This window comes from Dermacentor andersoni, chromosome 3 (assembly GCF_023375885.2).
Source record: "Dermacentor andersoni chromosome 3, qqDerAnde1_hic_scaffold, whole genome shotgun sequence".
Classification (NCBI taxonomy): domain Eukaryota; kingdom Metazoa; phylum Arthropoda; class Arachnida; order Ixodida; family Ixodidae; genus Dermacentor; species Dermacentor andersoni.
This window is the reverse complement of record NC_092816.1, coordinates 100,851,757-100,874,488: the sequence shown is the minus strand read 5'-3', so window position 1 is coordinate 100,874,488 and position 22,732 is coordinate 100,851,757. Positions and strand designations below refer to the sequence as shown.

At 46.5% G+C, this 22,732-nt stretch overlaps 1 protein-coding gene across 1 annotated transcript; it reads right to left on the bottom strand.

The window, feature by feature from the left end:
* Positions 1-15,164: 15,164 nt before the first annotated feature.
* Positions 15,165-18,168, bottom strand: LOC129380153 (uncharacterized). Its single transcript, XM_055076274.1, has 3 exons — positions 18,072-18,168; positions 15,892-16,259; positions 15,165-15,304 (listed from the first exon to the last, which is right to left on the bottom strand). Coding segments are annotated over exons 1-3 (378 nt in total). The 5' UTR covers positions 18,081-18,168; the 3' UTR covers positions 15,165-15,303.
* Between the last annotated feature and the right edge of the window lie 4,564 nt (positions 18,169-22,732).

Genomic DNA, 22,732 nt, shown 5'->3' with positions numbered 1-22,732 from the left:
CTTCATACGCTGATGATTCTAAGTATGGCCTGTTATTTTAATATTCTCGCCTGTATAGGTTGCGTGATCCTTGCATGCTGTCGATGTGAGTGATCTTAGGGGATTTGGTCAAGCTGCCTAGTCGAGCTTTGAGCCCTGAAGGCTATTCGGATGTTCCTGGATAAATAATGCTCCAAATTTAATCGCTTTCACTCTTTAAAAGAAAGACTACGGGGCGCCTAAACAAATATGGTGTTGTGAAATGCCAGAGCGTTACTTGTCGCGGAGTGCATTGCTGAGTTATGTTGGTGACTTTAGTGTTGCGGCGAAGTGTTGCTGAGTTTAGTGCTGCTGCGTTATCTTTCCGAGAATAATGTTGCTTGCCTATGAGGTAGCAACAAAGCAAGACGACAAACCGGTCATATTGCGATCTCTCAGTGGAGGTGTATTCACGGAGTTCTCCTTAAATGAGTGTTTATTGTACATTGGTTTGAGTATTCTTTTTCGATGAAACAACTTTTCAGCACGATGAAACTCCTTTTTCTAGCGATGACGGTTCTTTTCCAAGCGGTAACATGGTAATGGTGATGGCGATGATTACTGAAGTCTATTGTCGGAAGAATCAGATGTGGCGAAAAAGCGCTAAGGCCCTGATATTAGGCTGCCATTTGTTTATGAATAACGGATACCGAGACGTGGGTGAAACACAGCTGTATAGAGGCCTAAAATATATTCGTTGGAATGTGCGTAAATATATACGCACTAAAACTAGACAATGATACGTAACGTGTGCTATGCAGAAATGATGTATTACGAAGAACTCATTTAGGGAAATACATCGGTACAAGTAGCTCTAGTGCCTCATTAGGGCCCTTAAGCCCAAAGGCCCGTAGCCATGGGACACACAGGTCACTACTATCGAAGCCGAGGCTTCTGGTTAGAGAATATGCTACGAATCTCATGGGCTTATAAGGATCAATAAATCGAGACCTTGTAAAACAGTTAAAACTGATTTATGGTCAAAAAAGTTTGCAGATCCCACGCACTGTGGGAATCGATGTAAGCGAATGTTTCTGTACTTCTTGCTTTCATTAACGATAATTGATGGTGATATTGACGGTTAAAGCTTAATTTCTTCAACGTTTAGTCCAATACGAGAGTGGTGAGTTGATGTTAAACGTTACCTTGCGTGCACCACTGCGGTTTGTCCGTGTAGTACACGAAACACAATGGTAGAAGTGTTTGCTTGAGGCATTGTTGTGCGCCATATTTCATAACCCCTGAGAGGGTAGAGCATTGTCATTGCCTTACATGGCACATCGCATCGTGGCGGAAGCATTAAACTTGAATTGGATTATGGGGATGTACATGTCAAAACCACAACCGGATTATGAAGCAGGCTGTAGTGGCACACTCCTGATTAATTTTTACACCTTGGTGTTCTTTAACCTGTCCCCAAATCTAAGTGCACAAGCGTTTTTTTTTTGTTTAGCCCCCGTAGAAATGCGGCTGCCGCAGTCAGGATCGAATCCGCAACCTCGAGCGATGCCATAGCCGCAAAGCTACCGCGGCGGGTAAAGGAGCGTTGATTTGACGTTTGACCGCTTCCGTTGTGTTGCCTAGACCCTGCGGTGTGTTTTAATTAATGCCTCTCTGCTTCAGCACGCCTTGCGTAAGCTGTCCGCTAGACATATTTGCAGAGTTTCATTTTTAGAAATAGACGAAACGGACCGCTGCGTAATTTGAACTTAAGTTTATCAAGTTTCCCCGAAACCGCTGTCGTGTCTATAGTAGTAGCGTTTCCTTGCCTAGGGGGTCTCTTCACCTTTTCCCTATCACGTCCCCCACTCATTTATTTGTATGGGAACTGCAGGCGAAGAGTGGCAAGGCTGTTATTCACTCATTACGAGACTGCGTCGGTTCTACCTATTTTCTGCCTCCTCTCCCATCTCCTCTCTTCCATAATATCTAGCTTCCCTCTGCCATAGTACACGCTTCAACCATGCCGGCACCGAATGGACCCATCACAGTGGTCACTGATTCAAAGAACACCTGCAGGACTTTGGCACAAGGGAGGGTGACACCCTGCACACACCGCATTATTAAATCATTACACCCCTCAGCATTACGCAGGGTGCGTATCGTCTGGCCACTGGACATACCTCTCTCCATGGTAATGAACGCGCTAATGCGGTAGCCCGAGAGCTCGCTAACCGGGCGCCATTGGAAGAGCTGTCCAACCCAGACGACGCACCGACAGAACCACTGAACTACACTAAAGCTACAATATTACAGAGATACCAGGAGACACTTCCCTCCACCGCATAATTCCCTTAATCGAGAAGATGCCGTCGTGTGGCGACAGCTTCAAGCTAATTCATTTTCCTGCCTCTTTTATTTTGACCTTTTATCCTCCACTCCACACAATATCCCTCATACTGTCCCTATTGTGGAGCAAAGCACACAGTATATCATTTCGCCTGGGAGTGCCCAGACCTTCCGGGTTACTCCCCTATTCCTTCACCTTCACCTTCCTCCGGAGAGACTGCACTGACCAGCTCAGACCCGCAAGAGCAGCGACGGCTGATCCGGCGGGCACGCGGAGTGGCGCGAGCCAATGGGGCCCTGAACTAAGGGCTCCACCCTACGAGGAAGTCGCCCAATCTCACGACAAATAAATGTTTTCTCTCTCTCTCTCTCTCTACGTCTGTACTTGCACGTTAGTAGAAAGGTAAGCGCTTGCGAGGAGACAAGGATAATTACAGCTATGAAGAGGCTAATGTGGCGACACCCAGGCAGCCCCAGAGGGCAATGTGCACATTTTGAGCGGTGCGGTCCAAAAGAGTTTCACGCGTCTATTCTCTGCCACGTTCCTTCTATGTATGTACACGCTCTGAACCACCGCCTGACGCGGTGTGCCAGAGAGAAGCAGCAGCGGCAGCAGCGGCAGCAGCAGCTGCAGTGACTGCAGCGGCGGCGGTGGAATCAGTAGCAGCTGAAGGAGCAGCAGCAGCAGTAGGAAAGTTGAAGGAAGAATCAAAGAAAGCTTGACTTTAAAATTGGTTCTGCACCAAAAAACAATGCCGGATGAAGGCTAGTGTGGCATCGGTGTGCTAGAGGACAGTGCTTTTTTCGTTCAGCCTCTGCTTCCTGACATCCCACCAAAGCATAGAGAGCAGTTAGAATCTCACCACCCCTACCACAGAGGGGAGGTTCACCACTAGACAGCAGGTAAGAATGAGTACCGTATGCATCTCCTATTTTTAGTGACATCTTGACATCTGTGTGTCGCGATTTCGTTGCCGAAGGCCAATTTCGTAGGTGCGGCTTAATCGAATCAAGTTTATTAGAGGTTTCACGATTCCAGACGGGTTGCCAAAAGTTCGTCAGCTTTTTGGGCAAGAAAGGTTTCAAGTCTGTGGGAGGGATAACTAGGGTACAGTTACAGCTCTCATTGTTATCGATGTAGCAAGTTCATCACAGCAAGCATATTGCCTACTATGCCTCTGTTCTCATGCACCAAACACATGGCTATATATTGGTTAGATGCATACATAGTTCACAGAGATGAGAGGTAATTGACTACTGGATTCTTGTTTCCATAGAGAGACTGAAGCTCATTCTGCACTTAAACAGCCTGCAAATGTGACAGCTTTTTAAAGTTTAATGCATCCCTGTCGGCAGTGTTTTACCGCCGAGAGTAACGCAAAAGCTTCTGCCGTAAAGATGCTCGCCTCTGCATGTAGCACATTGCATTTCGAGAAGGGTGACCCGACTGCGACGTAGGATGCGCCATTAAGTAGCTTTGATGCGTCCGTATGAAATTCTGGACAAGAGTACTTCGACTGGAGTTCTAGAAAGCGCATACGAATGTGCATCTCTCGAGCATGCTTTGTAATTTCGACTAATGACGTGCCGCATTCTATCACTTACAACGGCCATGGTGGCAACGGCCTTGTTGAAGCCATCAGTGGATGCACATGTAGTGGGACATTAATTTCATCGCTCAGATTTTTCACATGTAGTGAGAAAGGCTTTCTCATTAAAGGTCGGTTCTGAAATAGCATGGCAGACGTGAAATCGTTTACGCTTTTATAACTCGGGTGTTCAGGATTAGAGTGCACTTTGAGGAAATATGGGAAGCTTATATATTTTCTTTGCAGGTGGAGTTATCGCTTATTGGATTCTGCGTGTAAACTTTGTGTAGCACTCGTTCTTAAGGCGCCTGTGGCCAGGCGAGTATCTAAATGGTGAACGGGATGCAACATCTTCAATGCACTTGGCGCGGCAGAGTGATACACCGCGGAACCATAATCTAGACGCGACCGAATGAGGCTCCTGTAAAGGTTCATGATGTAGCCCCTTTATGTGCTCCATGTCGTGTGCGGAAGAATTTTAAGAATGTTCATCGTTTTTAAAGATTTGGCTTTGAGATACTTCGTAAGTGAAATGAATGTAAGTTTAAATCCAAGTATGACAACAACAAATTCGGGCTGTGTATTCAAAGGTAAGCGCTGACCATAGAGCTGGACACTCGGCTCCGGGACAAGGTCCCTATTATTTGTTAAGAGGACGCAGGAGCTTTTCTTAGCGATCAGCTTAAAGCCGTTATGATTTTACCATGTTGAGACTTTGTTCAGCTCAAATTAAACGTGTCGTTCGCAGACTGCGATGTTACACACAAACCAATCTGCACATGATCGACATATGCTGAAAAAAAAAATGCTGTGTGGAATACACGACCGTAAATAGTTAATTTTAAGAATAAAAAGGGTACAGCTAGTACGCCACCCTGCGGTACCTCAATTTCCCGTATAAATGGCCTAGACTGAGCATGAACAATTCTAACACGGGAAGTACTCTGTGAGACACAACTTTCTGTTATGCTAAGCACGTTGTCACAGATATCCATTTCCGATATGTCTCTGTTAAAGCCGTATAGCGCCATGAGGGCAATAGGCCTTTTCCATATCTAGAACAACTGAGGAGTATTGTTTATGCACAAATGCATCGCAAATCTTTACCTCAGGCCCAAACAATGAAACGTTCCTTTCCTTCGAGCGCTTCCTAACCTTACGTGAGGCCTCCTTACAGCGAAGGACCGATGGAAGAAGCAAGCGTACTCTGAAAACTCCCTTCGCCCGTCCTCACGTAAGGAGCGGTTGCCGCATGCCTGGGTTCGAGATGATCTCATAAAAGCTTTACGCGAACACCATTATTCAATAAAGAAATGTTGTATCGTCGCACAATTCTTAAATTGAAGAGCTAATATAGACATGCGTGGACGCTTTCTTCTAGTTTTGTTTACTGAACGCAAGAAAGTACCACATTGCAGTGCAAAACTTGATGTGCTCCAGCAACGCTGGCACGCCCGCGTCGTGCAACACCTAGCAACGCTTAGCAACGCTTTCATGCCGCACACGTCTATTGAACGAAGATGCCTGGCAAGATGCACTGTGCTCGCGCTTCTCTGCAGGTGGGCGACAGCGCGCATGCACAAGCAAACGTCACGTGGCTAGCTGTGAGGTGAAGCGCTCGTTGAGGTCCAGGAGCGGCGTAAGGACGCATGGAGGTAGCTTCGGAGCTACCTTACACTGAGGAAGCACCAAGGAAGCCTTCACCGAGGATCCCTCAGTAAGGAAGCTTTCAGAGTCGCATAAGGTGGCCTCACCGCACTGAAGGCTTCCTTACTGAGGTAAGGTACACTTCATTGTTTGGCCCTCAATGTGCACTATTGTCGGTTGTCGACCGGCCTTTTCCAAAACCGCATTGGTAGGGATCAATTATGCTGTTTGATTCTAGGAAACACAAAAGACAGCAATTTATTATCTTTTTTTTTCGGAAAGCTTACATAGGCAGCTTCTAAGCGCAATCGGACGGTAGCTTGTTACCAAGGGTGTGTCCTTGCCGTGATTCAAAATTGGGACAACAATATAGCTTCCCTCCATGCAACTGCAGGGTGTCCGGCTGCCTGAGTGTTATTAGTACGATCAATGTAATTTGTGTCGCAGTGCGCATGTTCTTGATCATGTCATACATGGTCCTGTCTGCTCCCGGCGCACGGCTTTTGCAGATATTCAATGTTGCTCCAGGCTCAGCAATGTTGAATGGATGGATATACCGATCGTTTCCTTTGCATTTGCGGGCCAGTGTCTTGGGTTTGTCTTTCTTTTTTTGCATTTACGGAATGTTTGCGAATAGTGCGCGGAGTAAGATAGCTACTCAATGTGTTTACCAAGAGCGTCTGCCTGGTCTTCCAACCTGTTTCGTTGATTATTTACCAAGGGCAGCGGATGCGACTGCCACCTTTTAACCTTACGGGCGCATTCCACACTTCTCTTTTTTTTTTTTTTTGTATACGAATCGATTCCTGAAAGATACATTTCCCAGCTTGCTCTGCTAGGCTGCGGTCCCGTGCGCCTTTCCTGTGATTAACACTGTCTGAATTCAACAAAACTTTCTGCAGTTGGGTATCGACGCAGAATGCCCCATCCTTTGTTTTGTTTCTTTCGAGCTTGTCTGCAGTCACTGTTCCACCAGGGTACTCGTCTTTCACTTGAACGACGTTTTGTTTGACGGATGAACTTTACTGCTGCTTCAATAATAAACGCGGTGAAATGTGACGCAGCATGGTCTATACTAAAAGTACTTATCACATCTCGGGAGAAGTAGGTGCCTTCCTTAATACATATATAATCAACCGAGGCTAGTTTCCAGCGAGGGACATGTGGAGGGGAGTCATGTTGCACTAATAAGTTTAGAGTTTCTAATGAATTTTTGATTGGGTACCATTCTAACTCAGGGGAAAGAGAAACAGAACCAATCGACTGGTGTATTGATGAATATGAATTATGATGAAGATTCTAATATGTTGATTCTTTGTTACTGAAGGGGCACGCACCAGAGTTCACAAAGAAGTTTTCTATGAGTCACTGAAGGCGTGCTTACGGAATTATATTTATGACGATGGATTTCATATGCTTCGATCACTTCACGTGTCTGCTTGTCCTTCTCTTTCTTAATCGCTGTACATTCCCCGTAGACCGGTTTACAAGTACAGCTTCAACAGTGTGGTGACAGATGGCCCCGATACTACAGTTTTTCCAACCAGATTCTTGTGCTCCCTAAGCCTGTCATTCACACACTTACTGACTGGGCGATGTACCTTCCCCCGCGGTCCAAGGGGAAAAGTGCATTGTAGACGGGAGCGATTCAAATTTAGACGAAAAAGACTCCATAGCGCCGACATTGGCGCCACACCTGTCATCGACCACTGAGTGAATCGCCCGCCAGGCAGAGCCCAACCACGCATACGGCCTCGAAGATATTCATCACTGTCGCATGTTGAAACAGTGACAAGATGTAACTGTGGCGCAGAGGTTAGCACGTGCCCCTACAGAGCGTTAGCAGTGGCGGTGGGGCGGAGGATCAAATCCTCATGGCAGCCACTTTTTTAGTCAGATGAAGATAACCTAACTTGTGTGCCGTCTTTCTGCCATGACTTTCTCATGGGCGCAAGGTCGCACCTTGTGCCAGGTGACGATTTCACATTAAAAATTAAAACACAGTTTCGCCCGCAAGGCGAAGCACTGATTGCGACAGAAAATTAGCACACAACTATACGAAGTCAGCACAGTAGTCTTATCGGCCGTATAAATTTGGAAAAATTTGCTTACTGACAAAATTAACAATCATGGTGTCAGGGCGCACGAGCACACATGAACACATCACACTCGATCAGCGCGGACACTTGCTGTCGAAACACTGGGGTGTGCAAGCGCTTCATCATGAGTGAGCGAAGTGACCTTCGTGGCGGTCTATCGCTTAAGCGCAAGAGCGGCATCAACACAGCGCGTACAAAGGTATGAGCCGTCAACACATCACTTTCGAGATACGGCACGCGCGACCACACGCGGCCGTACAAAGTACGCACTTTGTTGGCAGAGTCGAAGCCACCCTCCCTCTCTCTCGCGAGGCCTCGCTGCTTGCCTCCACATATGGCGCGCTAGATTGAGCCACTTTCGCCGGTTCTGCTCACGCCCAGTCGCGGAATGCGCAGTTGCTGCCAGAACACAAGGCCACTCTCTCCCTCCCTCCCTCCCATACCTCACGGCTCTGCACGCGACGGAAAACGGTGCACTGCTCTCCGAGTGCCTCGTTCGCGCGTGCCAGATTGAGCCGCGATCGTCCGCTTCCCTCGCGTGCTTTTACTCGCACATACAACATCGGACGCGCGGCGACAGTGCTTTCGCCCTCAGACTTTATACGGAACATCCCGACGACGCCGACGTTGATGGTGAAAAAGTCGCAGCTTCACACGAAATGCGAACCGTCGGTTGCGATAGCAAGTTAGTGGACAGGTATGCTAACTAAGGATAGTGGCCTTATTGGCCGTGTAAGGTTGTAAACATAGGCACACTAACTAAACTAACAAGCATGGTAGCACGCGCACACGAGCAAACATGAACACATATCGCTCGACGAAAGAACAAAATCGCTGTCAAAACGCTGGAATTCGTAAGCGTGTCACCAGCAGCGAGCGAATTCACCTTCGTGCTGCCGCCCGCATCAACGCGAACGAAGCGAAAATACAGCGCGCGGCGGACAGATTATACCGTGGCAGCTGGCTTTCAAGATACAATGGCCCGGGCGAGCGCACGTGGCCGCAACCCTCCCCCCTTCCAGAGGAAAACGTCCGCCACCTCCCTGCCCTCCCGCAGAAGCCTTGGGAGTGACAGAAGGCGGATTCCCTCCTTTCGTGCGCGAGATTGAGTCGCGATCGCCGGCTCACCCCAACACCCTCTACTCACCCTCGCACGTTTTCACTCGCACTCACTAAATACTGCGCGCGGCGACGATTTATCGCGCTTGAACTTAATGCGGAACCTCAAGGCGGCGCTGACGGCGGCTACAGAAATATGCTTGCAGTGTCCATACAATTATTACCGCAATGATATGATATGATATTACCGCAATTATTACCGCAATGACTTCATGATATCAGGCATGCGTTTGTTTGTCTAATTCTAGCGAGAATCTACCACGCCGACACCTCTGAATTCTTGGTAGAAGTAGAAACACAAACCAACGATGGACATAGCAAGCTTGTTTAAAAGAGTTGGATTTTGGGCTAGTTGGTATTTCTACATGATAATCATCTTGTAATAGCGCGCAACGGGACGGGTCAAGAGAAAGGAACACGAGCACAGGCGCAAACAGGTGATTTTATTGAAGCCAGACACACAGGTATATACATCCACAAGCTGCGCAGGCGCACCGTTACAAAGAAAAGTAGAATTCGTCAAAGAGGAAGTGAATTACCTAGGCGCGAAAGGAATTTCATTTCTGCATTGTACAGTGCAATCGAAGTTTTGATTACACAATCTTGACATGCTTTTACCCGCCGTGGTTGCTCAGTGGCTGTGGTGTTAGGCTGCCGAGAACGAGGTCATGGGATCGAATCCAGGCCACGGCGGTCGCATTTCGATGGGGGTGAAGTGCGATAACGCCGTGTACTTATATTTAGGTGCACGTTAAAGAACCGCAGGTGGTCAAAATTTCCGGAGTCCTCCACTACGGCGTGCCTCATAATCAGGAAGTGGTTTTGGCACGTAATGCCCCACAATTTTTTTTTACCTGCTTTTCTAATAAAAATGCCTTTAACGTTTCACTAGCGGTTTCTTGCTTGCTCTTTCCTAGGATTTTCACGTTACGGAAACAGTTTACAAGCGGAAAAGCTACTGCAATGGTCAGCAAGATGCGTATTCTCCTTATCAGCTAGATTTCTTGCGTGCTCCCTGAGGCGGTCGTTGATGCATCGCCCCGCCTGGCCAATGTATACTTTCCGTAGGATAGGGGGATCTAGTACGCACAGCACACGTGGCTTTCGCTGAATTTCAGGCATAAATCTAAAAACTGCAGCCTTCCACCGGAGCGCTCATATGTAAAGTTAAGCCCTTTTGCCGTGAGTCTAAAAAATAATCGAGAACACACTTTTTCGCATGCTCATACGACATGGCGCACGTTCTGTTAAAATAATTTAGAAGGCGCCCATGTAATGGAAAATTTCAACGACAGCGCAATTAAATGAAATTAAATAATGGGGTCTAGCGTGCCGAAACCACAGCCTGAACATGAGGCACGATGTAATGGAGTACTCTGGAGATTCTGACCACCTTGGGCTCTTTAACTTAAATTATGGGGTTTTACGTGCCAAAACCACTTTCTGATTATGAGGCACGCCGTAGTGTGGGACTCCGGAAAATTTGACCACCGAGGGTTCTTTAACGTGCACCTAAATCTAAGTACACGGGCGTTTTCTCATTTCGCCCCCATCGAAATGCGGCCGCCGTGGCCGGGATTCGATCCCGCGACCTCGTGCTTAGCAGTCTAACACCATAGCCACTGAGCAGCAACCACGGCGGGTCTTGGGTTCTTTAACATGCACCTAAATCTAAGTACGGGTGTTTTTGCATTTGGGCGTCATATGAATGCGGCCGCTGTGGCCGGGATTCCATCCCGACCCCTCGTGCTTGGCAGCCCAGCACCGTAGCCACTAAGCAACCGTGGCGGGTGACAGCGTCATTGTTAGTATGAATAAAACGGTCGTGTAAAGAGCGATCAAAGGAAGATAAAGATATGAGGTACAACACAGGTGCGATGCAGGAACCAATCCAAATGATTATTTTTTGCAAATAGATCTGGTCGTCACATTTCATGAAAGTACTCTGAAGGTGAAATTCTAAGAGGGCTAAAAGGTTCTCTAATGACATGCCTGTCCCATTTTGGAAAGCAACATGACCATTTTCATCTACGCAATCTCTAGCTCCAACAAACAATTCACCATTAGGCACAGCGTAAAAGAGCTCTTCCACATCAAGAGAAAGGGCAAAACTAATATCCTTGTTGTCTTGAAGGAAACGCACCACACCATCTGAACTTTTTGTGAGCAATGGGTCAAGGTTATTAAGGACTTTCAGCAAGAACTTACTAACACATTGCTGCCACGTGTCCTTTTCGTTCACAATAGTACGAAACAGAGGATTGGGTTCATGCGCATTAACACTAAAGAAAACCCGCAGCGCAGCATTTTCAGTGTTTATGACGGCTCTTGCGAGCCTTATTAAATCTAAACGCTTGCAAAATTCTCCTGCGTTGTGCTTATTCTTGTCTGACCTTATTATAGACGAAACAAGTTGTTATTCACAGCCAAAACAGCTTTTTTATTGTACATGGTTCTTGGCAAGGCGACAAAACCGCCTACTTTATCTGCAGGGAGCACACAAAGGTCATTTTCCCTCAAAAGATTTAAAATTTTTAAAACGGTCTTTAACAGATATAAGACCAGGCTGTTTTTCATTCTTGGTGAAGCAGTCAATCCCTTCCAAGAGGCAGCGTTCATGATCTTCCTGCGGGGCCTTCTCCTCAACCTGCCGGCTCAAGGCCCTGAGTTCATGGGGAGGAACAGAAGGCTACAGTACAAACTTGGGGCTCTTCTTTAGCAGATTTGACCTATTGGAAGAAATGGAGGCTCCATCCATTATAATTAGACTTCTCTTACCACTTTACGAATTCTTCGCCTTTGCCACGGTTCCAAGGATCCACCTGAAACCTAAGGTGGGTCCTTAAAATTTGTTGTTAGTTTGCACCCGTGTGCGTCCTCCGTTCTATTATCCTGTCCCGTTGTGCGCAATATCAAGGTGGTTCTCAAGCTTGTCTAATATCAAAGAAAGAAACTGTGGTATAAAGTTTGTGAACAGGGATAAGGTGCCCCAGAAAGGCTGGCTTTTTCCATCTGTCAGCCCCTTTCTTGATTTTGGACTACAAAGAAAGAGAGTTATTGTAGCTCACCATCCTGGCAATTTGCGACGTTTGGTATATCATAGCGATTGTGTCAGCGATTAGTCTGTCGATCTGTACAATGGAGAGAAAGATTTTCTTTACGCGCACATATAGACAACGTTCTTTTTACTTCATGTATATTCTGGATACTTAACGGTCGATGCCGGTGAATAAATATTGCTAGTTTAGCGCTCGTTCTTCGTACCGCATCATGTGATTGTTGCTTTTTTCACTACCTTTCACAACGCGCGATCACTCAATGCGAATCCTTGTTATCGTTGCGTTGTGACGTCATTGGCTTCGGTTGTACATACCGCCTACAATGCGAATATTTCACATCGTATTCCCTCGCTGATTGCTCATTTCAGGTAAGTAGCCGACTCGATGCAGCCCTTACGATGGCCGCACAGAGGGCATGTATTGTATTTTTACAAACGACAGCTATTGTATAGCATTATGTATATTCAGTTTTCCTAGATAGGTCCTCCTAACGAAACGTTGGCCAGACTCTTTGAGGCACCTTATCCCTGTTTATATAACCTTTATACGACAGTAGAATCATTTATGTGGCAATAAGCAACGTCCCTGGTTTTGAGAGTTGACGACCTGTAAAGAAATGTGAAGGAAGGCGCTCGCCCATTGCCTAAATTGAGTGCCGGCTGCCAAATAGTCAGAAGAAGCGTTATCCCTCATATGGTGTCAGCAAGGTACCATGTCGGCAGGTACCGTGCATGTCCTTGCGACTAATATAGGGCCCTTCTGCGTTGACGTTCGCTTATGCAATGCAAGTTATTCCAACATGCAGAGAAATCTATGGGACAAGAAAGAATATGGTGAGCGTTGAATGTATCGCTGGGAAAGAGCACACCTCAGAATTGGCTGCTACGAAGCTACGATATATCAAATTTTCTAATTATGTCTAGTGAGCTATGCAAAGGGAAAAAGTGGACGCGAGCGAAGCGCAATGCGTTGAAATCAATGCCGGTGTCAAAGGTGATGACGCGACAAGGGCGCAGAAAAAACTTGGAGGTCTGCTGAACCACGGCCGGTCTTGAGCAGACACCAGATGCGTGTTCCAGACTGGCCATGAAAAAAAAGGAGTCTTTATAAACTAGTGCAAGCTATTTCAATGATGGTTGTTTCAGCGTAAAAGCGGTTGCGAAACAACAAATTCTCTGGAAATTTCTCTCACTACAAAACGCATCTAAATGTTTCCTGCTAATGGTTACGTTCAGCATGAAATCATGTCGTAGGCATCTGCTCTTTTATCTAGTACTACCATTTCGATTATAAGTTGAAGATCATATAAAGAAAAACGATTGCCAGTCGCTTCTTACTGCGCTAAACTTGGTTTATTTTCTTGAATCTCCGTGCTGGCAAGCATCCTTTGCCAAGGCCCAGTGCGGTAGGCAAAGTTGCCAGGACGACTTGCACGCGCAGTTCGCATGAGTTGTGGTTCTTCAACCACAGTCAGCAGAGTCTGATCGCATACTTCCAGTTTTGATGTGCTGTTAACGTTAACACAACAAAATATTAAACACTCTAACGCCTTTCTACTAAAAAGAATGTTTGAAATGTGATGTGCACACGTGATTCATTTTTGAACGCTGACAGCCGTATATTTCAAAGCTGGAATTAGAATGTGCGGCATAGTGCCAACCGTGCAGTGGAGTTCTGCCCACTAGCCAGTAAAGGCCTTCGGCAACTGCTGAACTAAAACCTAGGTAGCACATGGCGTGTAGCACTATCAACCGTTCCTTCATATGGTTTCGTGAAATTAACTCTAATGGTTGCCTCCAGCGTAGAACAATGCATCTCGCCTGAGCAGTTCGAACAGATGCCGCAGCTGCATCGAAGGGTTAAGTAGGCGCATCTACTACTGTTCCAAATATTTGTCATTTAACTCGGCTAATGACTTTAAGCACAAGAGTGGAGGGGGTGCTTTCAAGCAAAAAAAGAATGCAGCATACCCAACAAGTTGAAATCGATACACAGCGAAGCTTTGTTGAGTGCATAAAGAGTGAAAACTAGCTGATGCGCGCGCGCACACACACACACGAACGTACAAGCATGGGCGATAGCAAATTATACCGAGCCTTTTCCTTAGCGGAGTTTTGAACGCATCATGGTCTCAGAGAAAACATGAGCATACGTACGTAGCGCAATTGGAATATATTCTATCCGAAAGAAGCGTTTAGTTCTCCGTTACAGCACAGCCGTGTATGTGTGAAGGAGAGCTCTCTAGCTCTTTCTCTTACTTTCCCCCGCAGGGCTGGGCTTGCCGCTGCCGCTGAGGCGAGCGCCATGTGGTGGTGTTTCAAGGAACACAGGGGCGCGCACGGTGGGCATGCTTCACTGTGATGGGTTGGCCCATTTGGCAAGGGAACATCCAGGCCGCAGCCATGGTCACGAAACCTAGCCAGGTTCACAAATAAACGCTTCGCTTTTGATACTCATCGCAGGTACCGCAGTGGACCATTCCTTAGGCGCCGTGTATGCTTTATTTGTGGAGCTCTGCTGTTTTACATTCAGTGGGGCCGAGAAAATCAGAAGCACATTAGAATCAAGCTACGTTTGTGATTTTGTGGATGAGTTGCTACTACATGATGTGGAAACCCTTCGTGCAAGCGCATGTGATAGCAGCACCCACTAGCTGCAGACGTTCTCACTGGACCTTATGCTTGTCTTGCTTATACCGTCCTCTCTAGCCCTGTTTTTGCTTCTTTTCCATCAGTCATCCACTTGTTTGAGGAAAGGTGCGCCGGGAGAAGTGCATTTCTCCGAATTTACTGTCAGTAATGGAGCTACGCCGTGTGAAAGTGCGATCTCAATGTCATTTAAAGCCACACGTTCATGATATGATGAAGTTAGCTTGCTGCGATGGTCCTAGTAACGTCTAGGCTCTCGAACACGTTCTCGACTAAGGCGAAGACGGCTTCAAGCCATATAAATTTCTTGATCCGGATTTTCATGACTGTACTGGCTGTTGTGCTACTATAAACTCTAAAGAGTTTCGTGATCAGGTATAGAGAACGTATGTCACTGAGCGTGAATTTCAGTTTACCTTTTCTGAAAAGGAAACCCCACCGGATCATGAAATGCAATATTCAATCAGAGAAAAAACACGGGGCCAAATTCACAATGCTTTTATAAGTGATCTTGGCCATTGGTCAGCCGCGTTCGCTAGTAATATGTCCAGCATCAAGATCGGCTTGAATTCTTTCCTGCGAACAATTCTAGTGTAAGCAGCGTTTTGTGAATACGGGCTCAGATGCGGTGGAATTCGGACACCGAAGGCAGCGGGAGGCCTATAGGTTGCAGAAAAGAAAGGCAAGATGACGGTATTTTGGTTGTTTTTGTGCTTTTATTTTTCAGTCGCTTTGCCATGCAACAACATTCACAGCAGTAACGAAAGTACTTTCTTTTGGCTTGGGCTTGTGTCTGTCATTACGGAAGGTTACTCTTCCGTCAGTTGGGATTTCTTCTGTATTAAGAAAAAACAATACAGAATGAGCAGGAGTCGTTGACAGTAGTAAATCACACTGCTAGCTTGGAAGACGCTAAAACATAGTCTAGTTCAGGTCTCTGCACATAGTGGCGTTGCGTCACAGAATAGTGAATTAATTTGATTTCGCATAGACAGCCATTACGAGAGGAGCCGCGAAACTACCCTATATATTTTCTTGAGAAGAATGTGCACTCGCTCCTAAACGCAACCGCATAGTATTAGGATGCTGGTTTTATGTCGTGGCGCATATCAAAGTATAAAGACAATTCATTTGTTCCCGTCTGCACGAAAACGTCTAGTTAAACATTTTTGCAGAGGATTAAACAACGTCTGACCTAACACAACGAACAGAATAGTGCCTGTCATTCAACTAACGGATTGACATTTGATGCCGTGGTAAGCACGTTCAAACCTATCGATTTCACTTTATGTTCAATAACCTTTTTACAGTTTTTAAGCTTGCGTTATGTTATTTTCTATATTATGAATATGGTAACGAATTATGTACTCGGATTAATGAGGGCAAAAGGAGGGCTCAGTGTACGTAAGTTAGCTGTGCTTACCACTTTTTCAGGACAGGAGCGTAACCGTAGGGGCTCAGGCCATAGCCGTATGGGCTCAAGCCATAGCCGTAGCTGAGGCCGTACGGCGCGACTCCGTACACGTAGCGCAGTTTCAACGGGTGGGCATCGACTCTGTGGCTGTAGCTGACGCCGGTGGTGCGGTAGCCGAACGGGGTGGCGACGTTGTGGACGGTGGGAGTGACCGGCACCACACGGTGGACAGCACCCTGCACGGCGGCTACGGGGGTACCGTGTACCGTCGTCGTGACCGCAGGAACGTAGGGGTATCCAGCACCCACCGGCACGCCGTACGTGGGGACGTACACGGCAAGGGCACTGCCCAACAGAGCGGCGAACAGGCACAGGACCTGCGTGGAATCATGTCTCTAAGTATTCAACTGCGTACGTAGCTTTACACCATTCACATTTTCACATCAGATGACTGAACATTAAACTTGGTTGGTTGGCTGTTCATCAAGAAATCGTAGGGTGAGACGCACTGACTCTCCTTGTTCCGCATTTTTCTTTTCCCCATTTCCCCTTCCTAACCTGCAGGGTAGCCGACCAGGCGTCGCATGGTTGAGCACCCGTAGTTTTCTTCTCTCTCGCACACAACAGAACGCTCGCTTTGCGGTCTGTTTCAAGAACTCACAGAGGGGAGCTGCTCTTGTATCCTAGCTAGTGTTTAGAGAGAGAGAGAGTAAACATTTTCGTTAAAAAATCGTATTAAGGTTGTTCCAAGGAGCCCTAGTACGCGGTCTCTAGAACAATCTCAGTGACAGCAAAGGCCCGTTGAAGTATAGCCCGGCGGACCATGGGAGGTCCGTCGCAGTGGATATCTTCCCACATCTCTTTGGTGCGGAAGGGAAGCAGGATGACTGGCAGGGAGGGAATATAGTGTTTCGAGGAAGTGCTCGCACCGCAAAGATGCGGTATGCGGCGGCAATTAAACGAACTGTTGTAGAATGTAATAGTTTGTTAATAAATCCGCTTAGCTTGATTGGATCAGTAATGAAGTTGGTAAAGAAACACGTCTCATTTAGGGGCATTTGATTACGAGCTAGCTAGCAGGTAGCTGAGAGAACACCATATAGCGGTAGCTACCTCTTCATGGTTCATTCGTAATAAAAACATATTGTAATATGCAACAGACACAAGTTAACAGCAAGATGGATCTGCTTGAAGATAAGTGGTTTAACGATTAGGAGTAGTGCATTTGGATATAGTTGCGCTTCTGCAATCTGTGGTAGCATGTGTTGTCCCTCTATCTGTGTGCACCTTGCAGTGTTTCTTGCTGTAATTGAAACAAGCAGTAAAAAAATGTAAGCAGTGCCGTGGTATTGAATGTGTGTTGTAAAACAGTGTGCAAACAAGTCGCTATAATTCTTGCATATGTCTAGGGTAAGGCGGTCTGAAAAGGAAATGCGTTGTTTAGTGAATGTTGTCCCTGCCACCATAAGCGTAGTTGCTAATGTAGGGTGGTATGCCGTAAAAGCAATTGAGGGTATTGGTGAAACCACGAGGTGGGCTATAATCATATTTACCCCTAACTGCGTCTTCCATAGTACAACAGTAGTTGGTGACGATATGGGATAGCAGCGAAACCTGGGCACTTAGCACAGTTTACAGAGTCTTCTGGTTTTGGTTCGAGCAGGAAATGCGATACGTTACGGGACTTCAACAGGAAGATGTGAAGTAGTAGACAAGCGAGTTCGAAAAGAGCTAACTTTTCGTCCTTCCACCAAAGCCACTATTTCTGCCCAGATTTATCAAAACCAATACGGACTTATATGATGAGCATTCGGTCTAGTCTGTTGGTAGGAATGGCTTAGCAGTTACCTTTGCTCTCTAGGGAGAGTGTAAGGGAATCATTCGCTGAGTACTAACTGTAGGAAGGCCTGGCTGCAATGCTCAGTATAAATAAAGACTGCGTGCTACATGGAACGCCAAAGTGATTGTCTTACGCTGGGTGTGATACAAGAAGATATGCACTTATAGCAGAATTTCGTATCAATAGATGATCCCACTGCGCACATTTTTTTTTCAAAGCAAGGAAGTTGTTCAGCAGGAGAATTTAACAGTAAGCTGCAACGTGTAATGAAGAGCCCACTCAGGACGTTAAGATACCCTACGCTGAGTTTTCACGATGCGAGGAAATCGAGCAACGGCCAAATACTCACGGCGTTCATGGTCGATTCGTTCCTACGTTGCTGTTATGAGCTCGAAGAAGTGATGCCTGAACTCGGATGCTTGGCCCCTTTTTATACTCGCTGCTCGGTATGCTGGAAGCTATAGTTCTTTCACATTTATTTGTTTTTTTTTCTCAGCGACATGGTTTTGTGGAGAAAGGGAAGATGCTTATTTTCTTCCATCCTCATTCGGCTTATGGTTACTTTATTGCGTCTACTTCGGCATCCTTATCAACAGAGAACCTCCTCGCTTTTATTAGCGAATCGGAAGTCGCCACTTCGCGCTCACCTTAAAAGGTAAGCATGCATTGCACATTGCTCCTTCACTCTCGCACCTAGTGTTTTTGGTCAGGGGCAAGGAAACAGGCATATTTTCAGATGGCTTAAGTGGCCTTTCCGAAGCATTTTGTCTAAATATACACACACGTGGTAGGGAGCGGTAAAACTGGAAACATTCGAGTTTCTCTCTCGAAAACTCGCAGCGTTCGTTCACATTCGGGTAGCAGCATCAAGCGGCGTCTCGCCTTGAACTTTGGTTCGGGTGGGTCCACTATCTCCTCCATCGCGTGCACAGTTGTCGCCGGATGCTTGGTGGCCTCTGCGTTCCTGCAGTCGCAGTGCGCCACTGTCGGAGGCAGTGTCGACACACTTTCAGCGCAACGTGCATTACCAACCGGCTTGCTCAGAAATGCACCCCGGTGATTTATACTTTGTATGCCGCTGATGTGATCGCTGCATGCGCAGCAGTATGCGCAGCCAGCGCTGAACTCATGTTAACTCACTCTAGTGATTGTGCAGTTTATAACAAAATTAAATTAAATAATGGGTTTTTACGAGCCACAACCACGATATTATTATGTGGCACGCCGTCCTGTGGGGGGGGGGGGGGGGAGGACTCTGGAAGTTTTGACCTGCTGGGTTTCTTTAACGTGCGGATAAATCTAATTACACGGGTGTTTTCGCATTTCACCCCCATCGAATTCAGAATGGCCATGGGAATAAGTAAACATAGCAAGGCTTCTGAATAACTCTAATCTATCGCCCACAAGGTGTGGTCACTTGTGAAACAGAAAGAAAATTTCGCCTGCAGGAGAAATGCGACCGCACTCAATATGTTTTCAGTAGAGGTGGTTGAATATAAACATTTTAGTAAAACATTTTAATATAAACATTTTAGAATACGATTTTACGAATACGAAGAGTAAATATGGAATATCAAATGGAATATCGAACAGTGAAACGCAGAGGCATACTATGTTTACATCAGGGTTATTTGGGTAAGATTAGATATCATGGCTGTGCCGACCAGAGTTGCGGAGTGACAACTTTGTTGATGGAATGAGTCCAGAATCATTGTTTATGTTTAGGAATCCGGAATTGATTGTTAGTGGAATGTTGGCACGAGTATGGTAGATGGAATGGGAATGGTATGGAAGACAAATATTTCAGAATTAAGTAGAAATAAAGTGCGTACACTGTCTCAGAGAGCGTAATGGCCACAAAACCAAGAAACTTGGCATTGAGACTAAATTATAGTTAGCCAATTGATTACACCTCTAATTTTCTTCTGAATAAGAACGTTTCAATATCTACTTATAGGTTGCCACCTTTCCTGCGGTAATTATAAACAACACGATATTCTACACATTCTGCACTTCTGAGTCTCCGGAACCCTTTCTTTTTTACAATGTTGAAAGACATTGAGGACAAGAACATTTGTTTTGAGTTAACTCCTTTACTTCTAGTTTAAAATTTAATTTAGTTATGTTCATAAATTTAGTCAACTCATTACCCCTTATGTAAGCAGTTCGAAGAAGACGAAGAAGTTGTTTAGAATTATTAAGCGAAGGCATGCTTGATCTAAGACAAATGGGACTGGTCAGAAACGGGAACGTCTTAAATGGTAGCACCCTGCACGCATCTGCGATGTTTTGGCACAAGCGGCACGCTTTTTTTACGTACTGTGAAATACCCTCAATGCTCGACAATAGATTTTCAAGAGGTGCGTTGGCATATGGCGCCCATTAATATGCCAGTAAGTTTGAGAAAAAGAACTGTAAATATCAACGATTCCTTTTGCCTCTAACTCATTTAGTGCGACAGCAACGTTCTACCGTCTTATTCTTGCTCTCCTGCTTTTTCGTCAATTATTTGTGCTCATTCACTACGGGAACATGGTGTAAGATTAGTTCGTGTTTTTATTTATTGAAATGGTCTTGGAGAGACTGCTAACATCAACACCCTGAAGAGATAAAAGGCAAAAAATAGTACCTAACAATAATAACACTACAGGAAACAATAATTAACAATATGTGTTATGTTCTCATGAGCTAGAATTTTGAAACGCGTGTCTTTGTTCTTTTTTTTTTAGGGGGGGGGGCGGTAGGCACGCAGACGCAAGTAGTGAACCACATTGCAAATTTTTTAAGACCATACAGAATTTTAAAGACTACTGAATCGCACCGTCGGCGAGGTTATTATCTGCAATGCCGCTATGTCCTGGCAGCCATTGAAATATAATTCCATTCCCTTTAGGGACAGCTTGACGGTTGTCCTCTCTTATCTCAGGTACCAGCTGTTCACGAGTCCTGCGATGTAGTGCAAAGTGCAGACTGACCTACTCATTCCGCATCGAAATGAGGACACGCTCATGTGTCTGTCCCCGGTACGAAGTCGGGCGTGAACATCTCCGGACAGCAATGAACCGGCTGGATTCAAGACCATTTTCGGGAATGAAGATGCTTGTACCACGGTCGTACGAATCGTTGGCTCAGAAAGCCATGATAGCGTTATCTTGAAGCAGGTCAAGTCGACAAGTCTTGGTGACCGTTTGTACACTCGGTGCGTTCCTTAAAAGGGCCCTGAAACGATTTCGGCGATCTTCTGCAAAAGTAGTGAGTCTTTAGGGTCAATCTTTCTGATCATTAAGTGACGCGTTTAAGCGCTCCGCGTAAGCCGTGTAATTTAGTGTAAGGTTTTACAAAAGCGCATTCCTACTGGTCGCAGTTGCGCCCCTCCCCTGAGTGTTCTGCCGCTCCACCCCAACCGACGCCTGTTGCCCATCTGACGTGAGCAGGGCGAGCTATCCGATTGGCTACCCAGGTCACGTCATCGATAACTTTTTCCAACTTTATGGTGAACAAATCTTACTCCTAATAGTTGCATGTTGGTTATTTTGTTTCTATAAAGAAGTAACAGAAAGAGAATACGCAACGACAATTTATCACTACACTCAAGCACTTCCGCCACACAGGAAGTGTCGTCTGCTCGTGTCGCAACGTGCTCCATGTTGACGCCAGCTGCGTAGTCAATGTTAGTATCGATTTTCTTTTCACCAGCACCATGGTTCACCATTGTTGCGCTGCGGGCTGCAAACGCAGCGATCGGCGCGATGTCAAGCTGCGACATTGTGTTCAAGGCGGCAGACGAGCGAAATGCCTGCAGCGCATCGGACTATCGGTTATGTAATCGGCACCAGCATCTATACGCGTTTGCGGCCGGCACTTCACGCTGAAGAATTGCTACCACAATAGAGTTTAGCGTGTCCTGTAATCGAGTAAATGCGTTTGGGCACTTTATGGGATGAGCGGGGGCGCAAACGTGAACGGTTTGCACGGTGCGGCAACCTGGTGGCACAGAACTCATCCAGAGAGCAAATATGGGACTAACCCAACTGTATTCCACTTTGATGCTGGTGTAAATTTTTCGGCAGGAGCGTAACCGTGAACACGTTATCTATTTAAATGCTTAAAATATTTTACACTTCGATACAGCGATACACACAGTTTCTTATTCTATTACCTAGCGGAAAATGTGGCGCTGCTGCGTTGTCGTATGCATGGGAATGCCGCTGTGTTGCGAACTATGTGCTCGCTAGAGCTGGTAACCGACCCCCGCTATCCAACTCGACTAGGCACGTCGGTGGCGCGGGACATGACGCCCGACCTGACCTTCGTCAAGAACGTGCGAGGGGCCGAGTGGCGCAACCTGCACGAGAACCTCGGCAGCGACCACTGCATACTGGCGGTGACGATCCCCGTCAAGGCGGCACCACCGAGAGAATTTAAGGTCACCGACTGGGACGCCTTCCGCAAAATAAGGAAGGAAGACAAAAGCGAATATGCGGACCTAGACAGCCTTTTTAGGAGGCTCAAAGAGGACGTTGGCACCGCGACGAGGGTTGTCCAAACTGAACTGAACGTGGAAAGGATGGACGCGAGATTGGCGCACCTATTAGAGGCAAAGAATTCCATCACGGCCAGGTGGAAAACGCAAAGACTAAATCGCAGACTGCGAAAGAAAGTAGCGGCACTAAACCGGGAAATCGAAGCGCACTCGATCGAGCTTTCCAAGCAACAGTGGAACGAGGTGTGCGCGTCGGTAGACGGACAAATGAGAACCGGGCGCAAATGGAACCTCCTAAAGAAACTGTTAGACGACAAGCAATCCAAAGGCAATCAGAGATTGGCAATTGATAGGATTTTACACAAACAAAAGGAGCAGGGCAAAACGGAGAGCGAGTTCCTAAAGGAGCTGGCGGAGACGTATCTACCACTGGGCCCGTCAGGCGATGGCGACTATCCACAATACGCCGGCACAGAGGTCGAAGAACTCGACGCGCCCTTCACGGAATCGGAAATTTGGGATGCCTT